The sequence below is a fragment of the Argentina anserina genome, chromosome 6, assembly GCF_933775445.1.
Source record: "Argentina anserina chromosome 6, drPotAnse1.1, whole genome shotgun sequence".
Taxonomy (NCBI): domain Eukaryota; kingdom Viridiplantae; phylum Streptophyta; class Magnoliopsida; order Rosales; family Rosaceae; genus Argentina; species Argentina anserina.
Window position 1 is genome coordinate 22,591,866 of NC_065877.1, and position 17,230 is coordinate 22,609,095.

General features: G+C 39.5%; 3 protein-coding genes and 1 long non-coding RNA gene across 9 annotated transcripts; 3 read left to right on the forward strand and 1 right to left on the reverse strand.

Annotated features, from left to right (window-relative positions):
- The first annotated feature begins 2,259 nt into the window (after positions 1–2,259).
- Positions 2,260–4,743, forward strand: LOC126799106 (meiosis-specific protein ASY1-like). 6 transcript variants are annotated; one of them, XM_050526227.1, is made up of 6 exons: positions 2,260–2,303; positions 2,609–2,678; positions 2,982–3,110; positions 3,205–3,317; positions 3,822–3,863; positions 4,728–4,743. In XM_050526227.1, exons 1-5 carry the CDS (start codon positions 2,293–2,295, stop codon positions 3,829–3,831), a joined length of 333 nt encoding a protein of 110 aa, XP_050382184.1. In that variant the 5' UTR covers positions 2,260–2,292; the 3' UTR covers positions 3,832–3,863; positions 4,728–4,743. The 6 variants fall into 6 exon arrangements, 1 of the variants encoding a protein (XP_050382184.1); XR_007672590.1 differs by lacking the exons at positions 2,260–2,303; positions 4,728–4,743 and adding exons at positions 2,797–2,826; positions 3,426–3,616 and having other exon boundaries at positions 2,607–2,678; positions 3,822–3,865; XR_007672591.1 differs by lacking the exons at positions 2,260–2,303; positions 4,728–4,743 and adding exons at positions 2,797–2,826; positions 3,426–3,616 and having other exon boundaries at positions 2,607–2,678; positions 3,263–3,317; positions 3,822–3,865.
- Positions 3,876–4,727, forward strand: LOC126797082 (uncharacterized). The gene is made up of 3 exons (XM_050523764.1): positions 3,876–3,887; positions 3,949–4,161; positions 4,256–4,727. The coding sequence occupies exons 1-3, from the start codon at positions 3,876–3,878 to the stop codon at positions 4,640–4,642; spliced, it is 612 nt and encodes a 203-aa protein (XP_050379721.1). The 3' UTR covers positions 4,643–4,727.
- Positions 4,744–9,825: 5,082 nt separating the features above from the next.
- LOC126799107 (uncharacterized) lies at positions 9,826–11,198 on the forward strand. Its single transcript, XR_007672594.1, has 6 exons — positions 9,826–9,879; positions 10,095–10,171; positions 10,266–10,769; positions 10,868–10,940; positions 11,018–11,068; positions 11,176–11,198. It is a non-coding gene; the product is annotated as an uncharacterized LOC126799107 (long non-coding RNA).
- Positions 11,199–13,527: 2,329 nt separating this feature from the next.
- On the reverse strand, positions 13,528–17,056 carry LOC126797083 (putative disease resistance protein RGA4). Its single transcript, XM_050523766.1, has 2 exons — positions 13,828–17,056; positions 13,528–13,730 (listed from the first exon to the last, which is right to left on the reverse strand). Exon 1 carries the CDS (start codon positions 16,878–16,880, stop codon positions 13,899–13,901), a length of 2,982 nt encoding a protein of 993 aa, XP_050379723.1. The 5' UTR covers positions 16,881–17,056; the 3' UTR covers positions 13,528–13,730; positions 13,828–13,898.
- Positions 17,057–17,230: the final 174 nt, after the last annotated feature.

Below are 17,230 nucleotides of genomic sequence, written 5' to 3' on the forward strand. Positions count from 1 at the left end.
TTTTCTGGGTTCATCAATTTACTATGGAATGTACGATCTTGGTGCATGCTTCCTCCTCTCCGGTATCCTCAACTTCGATTGCATATGTGATTCAAGAGAAATTGAAGAAATCGCGGCGCATAAGGCTGTCAAATTGACGGAGTCCGGCTCAGTCACCTTCCTTCAAAAGGGGGTATGGCTCTCGGCTCCCCTAATCTCATATCTCACGACAAAAACTCTTTTAAGATTTCATGACTAGAACACCCATCCGGTCACACCCAAAACTCACCGGAGATGCCAAAGTTTCACTCGGGTTTTTTCTTTTAGGGTGAAAAACTTAAAATTTTTAACTCATTTTATGTCATACGTTCTTTAGTCAACAAACGTTGACAGTAAGAAAAAACGGATGGCTTCCTTACAAAAGAAAAAGAAATCTGATGGCTAGGAATTCTGTCTACTTGCTTCCATAAATGAAAGGCTAGGATTACCTCGATATCTATAAAATATTGGACGGTGTTGCAATTTGTCTAGTAGCATAGAAACGAAAGCTTCAGTCATTGTTGAACGGTGTTGCAATTAATTGATATGATCAATGGAGAGATTGATGAAAGTAGCTAGCTATGATCGAGAAAGAACTGCGTCCATACTTATACGATGTATGTAACCATTGTTTGGTGATTACTGATTAGGTTGACTGATAATTTGCCACTCCGGCAAGTCTACGAATTTCCATTGAGATTGGCTCAAGTGGGAGACTTTCATGAAATATTTCCATTGATCTCCAACCTTGAAGACAACCTTCAATCTTAGATATTAGAATAGTTGAATTTGAGGACTAAATGAAGTATATACGTGTTTTGTGATTCTTAAGTTTGGTGACCGTTACTATATACAACTACTTGCAACGGAGAAGGTGGATCATTAAGCCGAAAGTGTGGTTTAAATTTTACAAATTCAATACTAGCTGTTCTAAATAATAAATAGGTAGAGTTGACTTTGGGTATGTTGTGTATCTCACCGTAGGTCCTGAAATGTAGGAATGGAGGAAATCTCGTACTGTGATTGTAAAATTTGAAAACCGGTGGTGCCTTCGATATAGTGGACAGGGTAAATAAGAATATCAAGGACACCCCATGCCCAAAAATTGATGATGAAACCAAAGCTTCTAGCTAGCATTGGTAATTGGTTTATAACAATTAAAATTATCTAGTAGTATATTATAACAATTAAAATTGATATTAACTTGTAATTAGGGTGCTATATCTATCTAGAGCTAGATTGTACTAGTTATGTTTTACCAATTTGCAAGCATTGTTGAATAGATAGGTCTTTCTCTTTGTTGGTTTTAAACGTACCCCATCGAATTATCAGAGTCACCAAGAGAAAGCAATAATCCTCCTGTCGCAACATCTTGGACGAGATGCATTGGTATATTTCGTCATTCCCATGGCCATCTCCCCTTGGAAAATGCCAAGCACCATGGCCATCAGGATCAAAAGAGAGAGGAGATCCCTTGCCCATGAATTAATTGCTTAGTGATGTACTAACTACTAAGCTTTAATTGTAGTAATGATGTGGAGTTACAAAGTCCATGTTGCATGCAAACTACAATCGGCTATTCTACTAAAAATAAATGCAATAAGCCCCAATAAACAATTAAGCCAAGTAATTATTTCATGTCCAAAATGATCATTCTGTAAACATAAAGCACAAGCTCGTTTGATTTACTAAACATTTTGCTACTAAAAGCACTTATAAGAAAGCAACTTCGCAAACAGCTATTCTACTAAAAATAAATGCAATAAGCCCCAATAAACAATTAAGCCAAGTAATTATTTCATGTCCAAAATGATCATTCTGTAAACATAAAGCACAAGCTCGTTTGATTTACTAAACATTTTGCTACTAAAAGCACTTATAAGAAAGCAACTTCGCAAACAGCTTTTGAAATTCATAGATAAGTATTAGTCAGCTAATCTCTCTCTCTCTCTCTCTCTCTCTAATTACTTGAAGGTTGTGGCTCAAAAACTGAAGGAGGAGGAGATTACCGAGCAGGACTCGCTTCTTCTGGTAACTAACCGATGTATAGTCGTGGTAATCTTAGCCGTTCTTCCTACATTTACCGATTTCTATTTCAATTGAATTTTTGAGACAAGTAGACAATTTGGTTGAGGAAACCCTAGATTATCATGATTAATTGATAGGCCTTATGTTTTCTATGACTTGCAATGAGGAAATTGGGCAACGGTTATGTGAATTTGGAGTCTGAATACTCTTGTGTTTTGCTGTGAAAGGTGTGAATCAGAGTTTTCTATGACTTACAGGTAATTTGTTGTTGAATATATTGATAGCTTTATACGACGCTTTGCAGGAGAAGTACCTGAAAACGCTTTTGTTTCTGTCCCAACTGTGTAATTGTAACTAGAGGATGGCGCTTATTCGTTTAGGTTATCACCATATCTTACCACAAACTTCAATGTTTACATTATCCACCACATTTTACGCTGGATTATAACAATTTGATCATTGTAGTTGTATGTCAATAGTGGTTGAATGTGAAACCAGATTTCATCCTCATCCTGTTCTTTGTGTTCTTATTTCTGAATTTGTGAGACTGTTTCATGTGCAGGAGTTTGGTGTGTAGAATGCTCCGCACACTGGTTCAGCTGATGAGAACTTTGGATAGAATGCCAGAAGAGGTAAATTGGTTTTAGTTAATGCACAGCTGTCTACATTACTAGCTCTCGTGCGAGCATTTCTATAATCCTTTGTGTTATTGGCATCAGATGTAAACTAGTTAATTTGTTTTTGTTTCAGCACAAATAAATGTGCTTTGTGTACCAAAAGGTGACATTTCAACTGATGAAACTCATATACTATGATGATGTGACAGTATTACCCCCTTATAATTTCTTTCTTCATATTCCATCTGTCTTGTTGATACTCTCTATTCTTCAATGTGCTTTGTGTACCAAAAGGTGACACTTTATCTGAATTTGCAGCCACCAGAATATGAGCCTCCATTTTTCAGAGGCTGCAAAGAAGAAGAAACTCGGAACTTATGGACCAAGAATTCTTTGAAAATGGAGGTTGGGAATATAAACAGCAAGCATCTTGTCTTAGTTGTCAAGGTAAGGAATAGGGATTTTAATTTGGAAGGCTAGAAAATAGCAGGATTCGCCAGTCATGTGCTGGATTAAGTTACTTAGCTTGGTATCTTTACAGGTAATGAGTGTTCTTGATCTCTGTGAGGATGAAAATGATGATATTCAAGATGATGCAGTGAGCTTAGGAGTTGACTCAATGCAATGGATGACGCTTCTGATTCTGACAGTGAGGTAAAACCATTTTATGAACTCAACTCACATCTACTTTGTCTTAGAGCTTTTAGCTCACTTAATGATGCCAACACAGATAGGCCTGATTTGTCTTGTTACAATGTATAGGTTAACCAATCACAATAGAACCAATATATAGTTGCTCCTGCTGGTAGGATATATCCTTCAGACTATAGTTTCGTTTCCTGATACCTTTGGTCTGAGTTGGTGGTCAAAGTAATAAGGTTCTCTGGCACCTAAGCATCAACCACAGGAAGATAATGGCATCGGTTAGGAAGATAATTGCATGAGTGATGAAGGTAATTAATCAACCATGTATAACTTAGCTGACCAATCAGCACATGAGAATGATATTAAAAAGCATTTTATTAACTTGGACTCTGAGCTAACGGAAGATAATGGCATCCGTTAGGTAGATAATTTCATGAGTGATATTACATCTCATTTCTTTGTGTTTTCCCATGTAGTAAGATTAAGATAATGATATATCCTGTAAATGTACAGCTACGGATGATACTCAAGATCCAGAAGAAGATGCACACAAATCTCTTCTTAGTTATGTGTTGTACAGTGATTACCATATAATAATCAGATACATTCGAGTTCTGATTATTTTTATCCCTTCTGGCAGGTGGATGTGCTTAATGTTGAGAAGACAGTCTTGGCTCTACAGCCACCGAATGCTCAATCATTAATGGTTCCACAGGAGAAAAAAATGGCTCTCTGTGAGATCTGTGGTTCATTTCTTGTAGCCAATGATGCTTTAGAGAGGATTCAATCTCATGTTACGGGGAAGCAGCATATTGGTTATGGCATGGTTCGGGATTTTATTGCTGAGTATAAGGTGAGTCACTTGAATAATGGAGTAGGAAACTTAAGAAGTGAAAGAGTTTATTCTTTTTTTTCTATGGCTGAAGGACATTGATTTCATGTTTCAGGCGGCTAAGGAGAAAGCAAGGGAAGAAGAAAAGTCAGCTAGGGAGAAAGAAGCAGAAGAACGGAGGAAACAGCAGGAGAAGGAAAATGAGAGTAGAGGGAGAAGTGGTTCAAGTGACAGGGATAGGTATTGTGATCGTGACAGATATCGAGAACGTGACTTGGATCGTGAAAGGTCAAGAGAGTCGAATGGTAGAGGTGCTCGGGATGGTGGAAGAGGGGTGGATTGGAGGTCCAGGAATGGAAGAGATGGTGCCAGGGATAGGTACCGTAATCGAAGCCGGTCACGTTCCCCTGTTAGACATTCCCACAGAAGGTCACCAAGGAGTCCAGTTCGCCCGTATTTAACGAGTTGTGTAGATAGATGTCTGAGCTTTCAAATTTATTGAGGTAGATTTTCATATCTCTAAGGTTTATGATGAACATGTGCATTTAGAGTTTTAAACTAAATTGTCATCATGGGTGAAACGTTTCTTTCCCGGGTAAAGGGTGTTGGGAAAGATTACAAATAACACCGCCTAATACAAGGCTCACGGATAATGAGTTATCCCAGGATCTGACTTTTCTCACGCTTTGTGTAATCACAATGAGATAACAAAAGAAACGATTTTTTCCACTATGAAAAATGGGATTACAATACTCAATCTCACAATAAATATTGTGGCTAACTAGTCTCTCTTGGATTATTCTCAAGAGGATTTCTCTCTCACGCAAAGTGAGGCTTTCTGTTTCTCAAACTCTACTGGTTTGGTTTTCTACAAAACTTATTATTGAATGAAAGGAGCGTACGGGTTTTATAGCCAACTCTCATAATTAACTTGTGGCCATGCATGATTGCCTTAATTAACTCTATTACTTTCTCCATTCAATTTCCTTAACTGTCTCCCGTACATCTCTTTCCATTCTTTTATTCTTAGTCATTGAAACACTTCGTATGTTTCTCTCCTCCACTAAAGGAGGGATATCCATCAATCTCCCCCTCCCGACTTAAGTGGAGAGATTGAATACTCCTGCTGCTTGTCTGCAGTACTCGTACTTGTCCTTAGGTAAGGACTTTGTCATCATATCTGAATAGTTATCATCAGTATGAATCTTCTCAAGCTGTAACTGCTTGGATTCCAACATATCACGTATCCAGTGATATCGCACATCAATGTGTTTCGACCTCGAGTGAAAACTCGAATTCTTACTCAAGTGGATTGCACTCTGACTATCACAATGCACAATGTACTTATGTTGTTCTTGACCTAACTCATACAAGAACCGCTTCATCCATAGCATTTCCTTACAAGCTTATGTAGCTGCTATGAATTCCGCCTCTGTAGTAGACAGAGTGACACACTTTTGTAGCTTCGATTGCCATGATACTGCTCCCCCTGAAAAAGTAATCAGGTATCCAGAAGTAGACTTTCTGGAATCAATATCTCCAGCCATATCTGCATCTGTGTAGCCGACCAGCTCAGGTTTTCCACTTCCAAAGCATAAACTCATTTTGGAAGTCCCCCTGAGATATTTCAAAATCCACTTTACCGCACTCCAGTGCTCTTTTTCCTGGTTTAGACAGGAATCTACTCACAACACTAACTGCGTGTGTTATGTCGGGTCTTGTACACACCATTGCATACATCAGGCTCCCGACTGCTGAGGCATATGGCACCTTGTGCATTTCCTCCTTTTCTGCTTTACATGTAGGACTTTGCTTTGAGCTAAGCTTAAAATGACTTGCAAGTGGAGTAGCAACTGCTTTTGCTTTATCCATATGGAACCGCTCCAATACTTTCTCAATATATTTTTCTTGTGATAACCACAACTTCCTTTTCTCCCGATCACGAGAGATGCTCATACCGAGAATGTGCTTTGCAGGTCCTAAGTCTTTCATAGCAAAAGACTTCTTCAGTTCTTTCTTTAACTTGCTGATCTTGTCACCATTTTGTCCTACGATCAACATATCGTCAACATACAAAAGTAGTATGATAAACCCATCATCAGGAAATCTCTTGACAAAGACACAATGATCAGAAGTAGTCCTTTGATACCCATGCTCAATCATGAAGGAATCAAACTTCTTATACCATTGTCTTGGTGCCTGCTTTAGACCATATAGACTCTTCTTTAGTCTACATACTAGATCTTCTTTTTTACTGACTTTGAATCCTTCTGGCTGCTCCATGTAAATTTCTTCTTCTAAATCACCATGAAGAAATGCAGTCTTCACATCTAGTTGCTCAACTTCTAGATTTTGACTTGCAGCCAAGCCAAGTACGACCCGGATGGATGACATCTTCACCACGGGTGCGAAGATCTCTTCAAAGTCGATACCTTTCTTCTAACTGAAACCTTTCACGACTAACCTTGCCTTATATCTTGGTCGTGAGCTATTTTCTTCAGTCTTCAGTTTATACACCCATTTATTTCTAAGTGCTCTTCTACCTTTGGGTAACTCTACCAGCTCATAAGTCTGGTTCTCATGCAAGGATTGCATCTCTTCTTGCATGGCTTTCAACCACTCCCCCTTGTGGTCATTTATCAGAGCTTCTTCATAAGACTCTGGTTCTCTCCCTTCAGTGAGTAACACATACTCTGTTGCAGGATACTTTGTTTGGGGCTTAGGTATCCTACGTGACCTTCTTAATTGAGGTTCTTGAGGATCGTGTTCTTCATTCTCATTACCTTCAACCATTTCATCAGCTGCTTCTTCAGCTGGATCATTATTCATTGGAGGTTCATTATTTACATCTCCAATATCTTCAACTAAATCTCCCCTATGAATCTCTTGACGAGAAACTGGATCCAAGTTAATTGGATATTCTCTGGGATTGACAGGCTTCACGTTGGTACCTTTTTGAATATCTTCAATATTCTCATCTTCAAAGAAAACAACATCTCTACTCCTGACAATCTTTTTCTTGACAGGATCCCATAGCCTACACCCGAATTCTTCATTTCCATATCCCAAGAAGATGCACTCCTTCGACTTGGGGTCGAGCTTTGATCTTTCATCTTTGGGAATATGAACAAATGCTCTACAACCGAACACCTTCAGGTGGTTGTAGGATACCTCTTTTCCAGTCCAAAACTTGTTTGGAACTTCACCATTCAATGGTGCTGAAAGAGATAGGTTGATCAAATCAACAGCGCTCAGTAGAGCTTCACCCCAAAAGTTCTTGGGCAACTTAGCATGAGATAACATTGTCCTCACCCTTTCGACAATAGTTTTGTTCATCCTCTCAGCCACTCCGTTATGCTGTGGAGTCTTTGGAACAGATCGTTCATGCCTGATTCCGTTACTGATGCAGTAACGTCTGAAAGCTCCCATATACTCTCCTCCGTTGTCAGTGCGGACGCACTTTAACTTTCTGCCAGTTTCTCGTTCAACACTGGCATGAAATTGTTTGAATACATCAAACACCTGATCTTTTGTCTTGAGCCCAAATGCCCAAACCTTTCTGGAATGATCATCAATAAAGGTAACAAAGTACCATGCACCTCCATGAGTACTCGTGGTCATTGGACCACAAAGATCAGAATGCACCAAATCCAAAACACTTGGTCTTCTATGTGGGGTTTTGTAGGAGAAAGAAGCTCTATGTTGCTTTCCAGCCAAGCAATGTGAACATGGTTTAAGAGACATACATTTGCCTTTCAACCCGGCTAATGTCTCTCTTTTGGCCAGAATTCGAAGTCCCTTCTCACTCATATGTCCGAGCCGTTTATGCCATAGCTCAAATGAGGAGTCTTCTCCGAGAGCATTAACGAACCCATTATTGACTTTGGATTCTATACAATAAAGGGTATTTACCTTCTTGCCTCGGGCTATCACCAGGGAACTTCGCGTTAGCTTCCATTTCTTATCCCCAAACACACTAGTATAACCTTCTTCGTCTAGCAATCCTGTGGATATGAGATTGAGACGCATATCTGGAACATGTCTCACGTCTTTCAATGTTAGACGACAACCAGTGTTTGTTTCTAGGGAAACATCTCCTCTTTCCACAATCTGGGATGTATTATCATTCCCCATCCTCACATGACCAAAATCACCTCTTGTATAAGAGGTAAAGAAGTCCCTTCGTGAGGTTACATGGAATGATGCACCAGAATCCACAACCCAGCAGGTATCCTGTGATGCCAAATTGATATGACCAGCATCACAAACAAAGATGACCTCATCTCCATGAGAAATGGTAGCAGCAACATTGCTTGCATCACCATTTCCCGATTGCTCCCTTCTGAGCTTCCTGCATTCTCTCTTCATGTGGCCTTTCTCGCCACAATGATAACACTCCACGTCTCTTTTGGTCCTCGGCTTACCTCTGAACCTTTCCCTTGACCTACCTCTAGACTTGTCTCTAATGTGGGATCTCTTGTTGATGCTTCTTCCACGATATTCAGTGACAAGTGCCTCAGCCTCTATTGGCATCCCTTGCTCCTTCCTCCTTGATTCTTCATTGAACAAGCTATCTTTAACTGTATCCAATGTTAGAACACCTTGTGGAGCTGAATTACTTAATGAGACCACAAGCGTGTCCCAATTGTCTGGCAATGAGCTAAGGAGTAATAACGCTTGCATTTCATCTTCAAGCACCATCTTCATATTGGTGAGTTGATTCACCAATCCCTGAAAGTCACTCAAGTGTTCAGAGACACTCCTTGTCTCCTTATACTTAAGGTTCACCAACCGTCGGATCGTAGAGGCTTTATTCTGAGCTGTTTTTCTTTCATACATGGACTCGAGTTTTGTCCATAATGTGTACGCAACTGTTTCTTGCGCTACATGATGAAAGACACTCTGGTCAATCCATTGTCGGATTTGCCCCACAGTTTTCCTATTCATTAATGTCCATTCAGCATCAGTTTTTTCAGCCGGTTTTGCCCCTTCATTTTGCAAAGGTTGAAATAAATCTTTGCAGTACAAAATGTCCTCCATTCTGGGCTTCCAAATGAAGTAATTTGAAGAGGTTAATTTAACCATCGTCGGTGATGACGTCGAGGTTGATTCTTCCATTGTGAATGACACAAGCTAAACCGTGCAGAGCCGAAGCTCTGATACCACTTGTTGGGAAAGATTACAAATAACACCGCCTAATACAAGGCCCACGGATAATGAGTTATCCCAGGATCTGACTTTTCTCACGCTTTGTGTAATCACAATGAGATAACAAAAGAAACAATTTTTTCCACTATGAAAAATGGGATTACAATACTCAATCTCACAATAAATATTGTGGCTAACTAGTCTCTCTTGGATTATTCTCAAGAGGATTTCTCTCTCACGCAAAGTGAGGCTTTCTGTTTCTCAAACTCTACTGGTTTGGTTTTCTACAAAACTTATTATTGAATGAAATGAGCGTACGAGTTTTATAGCCAACTCTCATAATTAACTTGTGGCCATGCATGATTGCCTTAATTAACTCTATTACTTTCTCCATTCAATTTCCTTAACTGTCTCCCGTACATCTCTTTCATTCTTTTATTCTTAGTCATTGAAACACTTCGTATGTTTCTCTCCTCCACCAAAGGAGGGATATCCATCAAAGGGCTGGGTCAGTAGTTGCTATCTTGATCGACGGGATTCGACGCTGTTAAGATTACTGATGTACACTCGAATTTCCCAGATATATCAGTGGTAATGATTTTAATTGTTGAATTCTCTGCTGGAGACTGATATATGATTCTTTAATGTATAAGCTATTGATTGCATATATGTATTTTCCTACGCAAGTACTAACTGGAGGTAAACTGAAGAATGAATGTAGGCCTGTTGCTGCACTGTGAATTTGTACTTTAAAATATTTTTACAAACATTAGTTTGTTAACAGTTATTTTTTGGCTATATTACAGAAATTATGGACAAGCTTGTTCTAGATGGCACTCTAGCAAAAACTGGAGGGGACACGTACACCATTAAAAGGCTGAAGGTTTTCGTTTTCCCTTATTTTTCTTCAATCTCAAGTCCATAATATCTCTCTTTGGAGTCAAACTGATTTTCCTCCTGAAAATCTCACAATGCAGAAGTCTGATTATGAATTCATTGTGGTAAAACAAGAAATTAATGGTCAAGCAATCCTGGTTAGTGACAGAACTCCCAAGTCTAATGACCACTTGTACATGGGTGATTGTGATGCCTGCCTTCAGTGCCTTGTCACAATTTTTGTATATCAAGTTATCAATCTCGTTACTCGTGCCTTATAAGTTATAACTAGGACTTAATCTTCTGCTAATTCATCTGTAACTTTTTACAGCCTGAAAAAATTTCTATAGTCTGATGTACAAGATTGAATATTCTCTGTTGTCATGAATATCATATGTACATCCTATACATTTGTGAAAAACAAGCATTTTATACACTTCCATTGAGGGGTTTATTTTTCTACTGCAGGCACTGTGTCATGCTCTTCCCATGCAGTATGTGTCAGTTCCAAAGCTTGAGAGCAAGCTCAGAAGAGAAGTAAATCAGAACATGGTGAAAAAATGGCACAAGAAGGTTTTGTTGAAGCCAAAGTTACGGAAGGCTAGGTGAGTAACTTGTGCAGGTTCAAGTTGAAAAGTTTTGTACTCATCTATCCTGGATCACATTTTGTCCAACTGCTGAAACCATTTACTGTTTAAACCAGGAAAGCGTGTTATCCGTTCTGATGTTAGAAAAGACTTATGGAAGTCCAGAAAGCATTGAATTATGATGCAATGGTAATTCTATTAAACATGTCGAGAGATTTTTCCATTACACTAAAATCTTTCTGATATTTTTCACCTTGGACCTGTAGACGAACTTGTGGTTCAAAGCAAGTCAAATCATCAAGATGTTCATCCAATGGGTGAGAAAGCCGAAATATTTTTTAGCATTTAAACTGAGTATAAGCCTCTTGGTTGTTACTTTACATTAGCAGTTTAGCTTATATGTACAAAATGCTTTTGTTAACAGGAAGTAACCATAGAGACATCCACTCTATTGGAATCGATCTCACTCGCATGAGAACAAATAAGGCCTAATTCACAGGAATATAGTCCAAATAATAGTGAGCAGACTCTTCAAAAACAAAGTGGGAGGGAAACACTCCCAGAAGCAGGGCTCAGGTAAGACTGTATCACTCAAATTTCTACCCTGTCTAACCCTTTGATTTCATGCTTAATTTCTGGTGCAACTGAACTGGTGATAAACACAATTTTCTCTACAACTGTGCAGCCAGTAGTTTTGAGAGAGAGCTTTGCATACGGAAATGATCAAACCAGAGCAAATGGCAATACAAACCACTGTGATGATGGTGATAGAGACAGTCCACCCAAGGCAAGTGTTCCAGGAAAACAAGCTTGTGTGAATATGACCCCGTACTCCCTTTTTTGCCATATTTGTAATTCACCAGCATAATGCCTAATGACAAACTTTCAGTGCTTCATTTCCTCTTCTGCAGGTGAAGGAGCCTATTCTCCAGTACGCAAAGCGCCAAAGATCTCAAGATGTTTGAAGATTCTCGGCATTTTAAGCCAGTAATGTTTCCGCCTATAGCTGTCCCTTTTCAACTTTCAAGTAGGAAAGATCTGTCATAACCGTTGTAAGGCAAACATGTTATGACTTTTGTCTTTGATCAGCTCGTTCCATGGGCCTGGATTATGCTCTTATTGTGGCTAATTGCCTCATTTCAGCTAAAAAAATCCCCGGAGGATGTGGTGCATTGGTCTGCCGCTTTCCTGCTTCGGCAAGGTAGACTCCAAGCTGCATCCTTCTCTTCTATTAACTGGTCTTGGACCAGTAGGGAGACTAATCAAGCTGCTGACCTTGTGGAATGCCCTTCAGACTGGTGCCTGAAGCTGCCTCATGTTTCAGTGGCTGATGCTGTTTCTGCCCCTCCATAAGGGATTTGTTAATTTCATGGCTCTCGTTGTCGGGTTTTTTTTGTTTTGTTTCATAATAGATCCTTACCTTTAAAAAAAAAGAATTGGAAAGAAACAAGTTTGGTCAACTCCAAATTGAAGGGAAAAAAAATCACTACAGAAAGACATTTGGGAAGTGAGATTAAATACCCAAAAGAAGTGGTGCTGGAAGACAAGTTAGGAACATGGTGAACTCGATCTAGTGTTGTTTTTCTTGTTGGATCCACACGTCATGTTTATACAAGATTAATTTTGGCGAGAAGATGTACGGATCTTGGGCCTGTACTTATGGACTCGATTGTTTTTCTTGTTTCCGCACTGCTGAGAAACCCTCACTTCCATGTGATGGAAATTCTTGTGCGACAGTCATGATCGACCTGAAACAAACATGGCTGCAGGACGACATGATTGACCTGCCTCAGTAACTAGCAAGGAACTCAAATGCCAACTATCTATATATCAGATCGGTAAATGTGGACAATGGTCATAAAACAGGAACAAGATATGCACCTGAAGATAATCCATCTATGAATATCCCTGAGAAACGAGAATAACTTTTTTAAAAGAAAACAGGTAAACAACAATCATTTGCCAAAACCTCAATTAAAATGGAGGAGAGTTTAGAACTGCTATTACAATATACAAAGAGCATTAGCTACTTGCGATTCGGCAAGGTCATGAATAGAAGAACAACCTGGCCGGCTGTTGCTACATCAACAAATATAACTCGAAGAGGAAGGACGGAGAATCAATACCTGCAGACACTACCATGGCCACAGACAATCAATTCAGTCCTTCCCTTGGAGCATCTAGCGTACAACCGTACACAGAACCATAGCTGGAGCATGTGCAGCAATGAACCAATATCAACCTCAACACCATGAACACATATAATGACATCTTCAACTGTCAGAACATGAACCAAGTTACACACGTCTTTTGTACTATGCATAATTGTACATGAACCAAAGTCTCTGGAAACAAGGATTTTGGTGTCGCATCTGGAATTCAAGTTATTCCATCTAATGTAAGATCGATAATTAATCTTCAGCGGCTGACAGATTAGCAAGCAATGGTATCAGTCATTTATAATAGATTGGACTGTACTGAAAATATCAAACTAAAGACTTGAAAAACCATCCAAACTCAACCCCTGAAACCAATTTCCATTTGATAACTTGAATATAGTTAAAATTCATACTCCATCAATCATGTACTTCTCGACAAGGCTGCTTCAATGCAAACATAGTGTTCCTTTTTCAAAATAGTTTAAATAAACATTGTGTTTTGAGGCAATTGAAGCTCATTCATACGAGTCCATTTTTTGACACAATAGATGGCCTTAGCAAGCAGTAGGCATATATCAATCTGAAGATGCAAACAATGAATACTGTACTAGTCTAGCTGATTAAGAAGTAATATCATCAAATGTTTAAGTATACATATGAAGTTACAATCAAGCATCGCATGCATGTTGTTGATAGGACAGTACAGAGTCGCAGACTGGCAGAAAGACTAGATCAATTTGCAGATGACATGATGATGACTTGAATTTCAGACTCGAGATTCCTTTGTGCATGGTTCATCCATGAATTAAGATAAGATGACCTAAAGTAAGATAAGAAGATTAGCAATTTCATATTGACGGAAAGAAAATCACAAGACGGGACAGACAGAAAGTAGTGAAGTTCAATAGATTGATTACCAGAGAGAATGAAGCGGCAAACGAGTCGGGTGATGATAAGTTCTAAGATGAACTCAATCTTCTTCTTCCTCCTATTCTTGTTGGATCCGGACTCCGTCTTTTTGTAAAAACTTCCAATCATTTTGGACAATTTGGATGTTTGGGATGTGAGAGATGTTGGCCCACTCCGTGCCTCCTCTGTTTTCGAGACTGTCCGAGAGAATCGGGCTATCAATGATTCTCAAATTCTGGAGCGGCGTCCTCCGAAGGAAGTCTGGCAGTGTCTTCAGCTCGTAACAGTCTTCAATATGTAAAGTAGAAAGGCATGGCATAACCTTGATACCTGCTGCAAGTGAATCTTCACTCAACCCAGCTGCCATTCCTTCCCACTCCTCCCACTCCAGCAGGCCAATGAACTCGAGGTGCTTGAGATTTGGGAATAAAGTGACTTGTTCCCGTGAATACTCAAATCCCACCTTTTTCACTTTCAACATATATCGAAATCGCAGTATTTCAAGGGACGCCAATTTCCCCAAAACCACAAGAGGAACAAATTCACACCCACCGCATTCGTCGAAGGTAAGGCATCTCAAATTGTTTAATGACGACGACGTGTTCATCCACTTGGGGCACAATGAGGCGCCACCGTAGCTATCGATCTTCAAAGATTCCAGATCTGGATTTGGCTGCAAGGCATTCAGTGTTTCTTCCTGCTTGAGACTGTCACTCACCGAATTCCAAAACCACAGCTTTAAAGAAACAAGGTGTTTCTTGTTCACCAATTTTGCTTGCTCCGCATCATCACTCTTGAAAGCGTCGCCATCCGGCCACCAGCTTATGCAAAGCTTGCCTTGAATCTGATCCATGTTCCTCAAATCACTAACCTTGAAGAAGCCATCGGTGGAGTGAATATTAACTTGATCCAGAGTCTGTAGACTCGTCAGCTTCGCAATTGATTTTGGCAACCTCAGATAACTCTTCTTAACATGGAGGTGCCGCAAGTTGGTCAGCTTTCCCATTGCCTCGGGCAACTCTTCAAGATCGAAGCAGCGTTCAAGTCTCAAGGTCTCCAAATTGATCAGATTACACAGACTGTCGGGTAATTTCTCCCAGTTGTTGTAGGACAAATCCAAATACCTCAAGCGCACCAACCCGCCAACCTCGCTTGGAAGTTGTTCCATATCGTTATTACTCAAATTTAAGGTCCTCAAACATTTTAATTGTAAAACAAACTCTGGGTTGAGACTCTCAAATTTACAATTAAAAGTTGCGAGGGTCCTTAGATTCTCGGAATGGTTAAGAGAAACGGGAAATGGATCTCTAGGTGCCGATGTAATGCTCAAGTGGCGAAACTTATTCCCTATTCGTAATTCTATTTTTTTTACACCCTGGGCCTCCAAAATGAAACAATCCCTCTGGCTTAAAATTTGGAGAAAATCGTGCACAATGTCATGCATTTGGCACACACTGATATTTCCTAATGTATCTTTCTTGAAATTCTGGAAAAAAGATCGCATCACCAAATTATCGAAATATGATTCTCCAATATCCATCTTTCCTTTGTTCCCAGTTGAACAAATATAACCTTGGGACATCCACAACTCGATCAAATTATATTTGTCAATTATATGATCTTTTGGGAAAATAACACAATATAAGAGACAACGTTTGATCTCTGCAGTTAAATCATAATAACTTAACAACAGTGGTTGAAAAACTTGCTTCTCAACTACATCCAACTCCCATATCTTATTACTTAAAACATCCCGCCATTCTTTCTTTGTTTTCTTATAGCACATGACACCACCTAATGTCTTGGCAACAAGAGGCAACCCTTTGGACTTCTTTACAATTTCTCTACCAATAGGTTCTAAAGGTTTACGCTCATCTTGGTTTATATTGGTAAAGGTAAATTTAGCGAACAATAACCAACAATTCTCATCACTCAACACCGTCAAATTGATTGTGTGATTGGGTGCTCCCATCATCCTAGCAACTTCCTCTTTTCGTGTAGTGACTATTATTTTACTACCTACAGCACCATTCTGTAACGGTAGCTTTAATTTTTCCCACTTCCCATACTCCTGGTTCCAAACATCATCTAAGACGAGGAGAATCTTTTTCCCCTCAATAGACTTGTGCAAGCTTTGGACGAAAGCTTCCAAGTCATTCGAAATGGAATTGACACTTCCATCAAGCTTCCCAATGATGTCTTTGGCTATGTTAAGCTCATCAAATGGCTCTGACACACAAACCCATATTCTTTTTGTGAACTTGGCTTTAACCCTATCATCCTTAAAGGCTAATTGGGCAAGAGTTGTTTTCCCGATCCCACCCATCCCTACAATAGGGATGACAATGGGGCAGTTCCCTTCAAGATTATCCTCACTTAACAACTTACCCACCAATAATTCCTTTTCATCTACCCGACCAAATGTTTCATCAACAAAAGAAGTAGTCTTTTGCCGCTCAACATGCATTGTAACATTTGTTGTGTACTGAAAGTTATAAGCTTGCCTCCTATTAGCAATTGTTGCTAACCTTTCATTGAGATTTTTAATCTTCGTACCAATGTCATGACGATTAATAACTCGACTAACATGGCTGGAAGAAAAGAAAGCAGCAGGAATGCATAGACATACCTTCTTCTTAGTCATATCAACAACATTTCCAACTTCGTTCTCTTGTTTCTCAATTTGCAGCTTCAGAATTTCAGTGTTCCAATCATCCAACACGTCCTCCATCTCGCTCGACACGTCCTTCAAATCATCCAGCCACACTTTAACAGAAGCCTCCTTGAGTTGCCTCTCCTCTGCATCTTTGAGCACAGCTGCTATAGCTCGGAAATTGTCCCTGAGGTTTGCAACTTCTTTCTCAACATTCACAACCAATTTCACTTGTTGTACTACCTGTTGATGGATGATTGAAGCCAATTGTTCAATGAGAACAGAAACGAGTGCTTCAGCCATCACAGGTTTAAGTATTTGTGGTGGAAACAAATTTGCAAGGAGAGGAGTCAAGAAGAGGTACAAACTGGGGGTTGGGATTGTGGTGTCATAAAATGCCTTGCCCATACAACTTTATAGTGATGAGGATGAATAATGCTTCTAAGGCAATGCTAGCATCACCACTTACTCACGGTAATGGAAAGCTCAAGTTATTCCTTGCTCCACTCTTTTTCCCAACATGAAACCTTGCTCATCTCTGTCATTTCTTCAAGCTTTGGTACTTTCTCATTTGCCTCACTTGTTGCTTTGCATATCATTATCCTCTTGTTCTATTTGTGCCAGTTCTATTTCTGAAGGATGAGATATATTCTTTACTTGTTCCCTTTACACTTTATGCCTTTACATTTCTCCCTGTTTGATTCGTTCCTGTTTGGTTTCAAACCGATCCCCCAAATTCCCATTGCTAGTTCTATAAA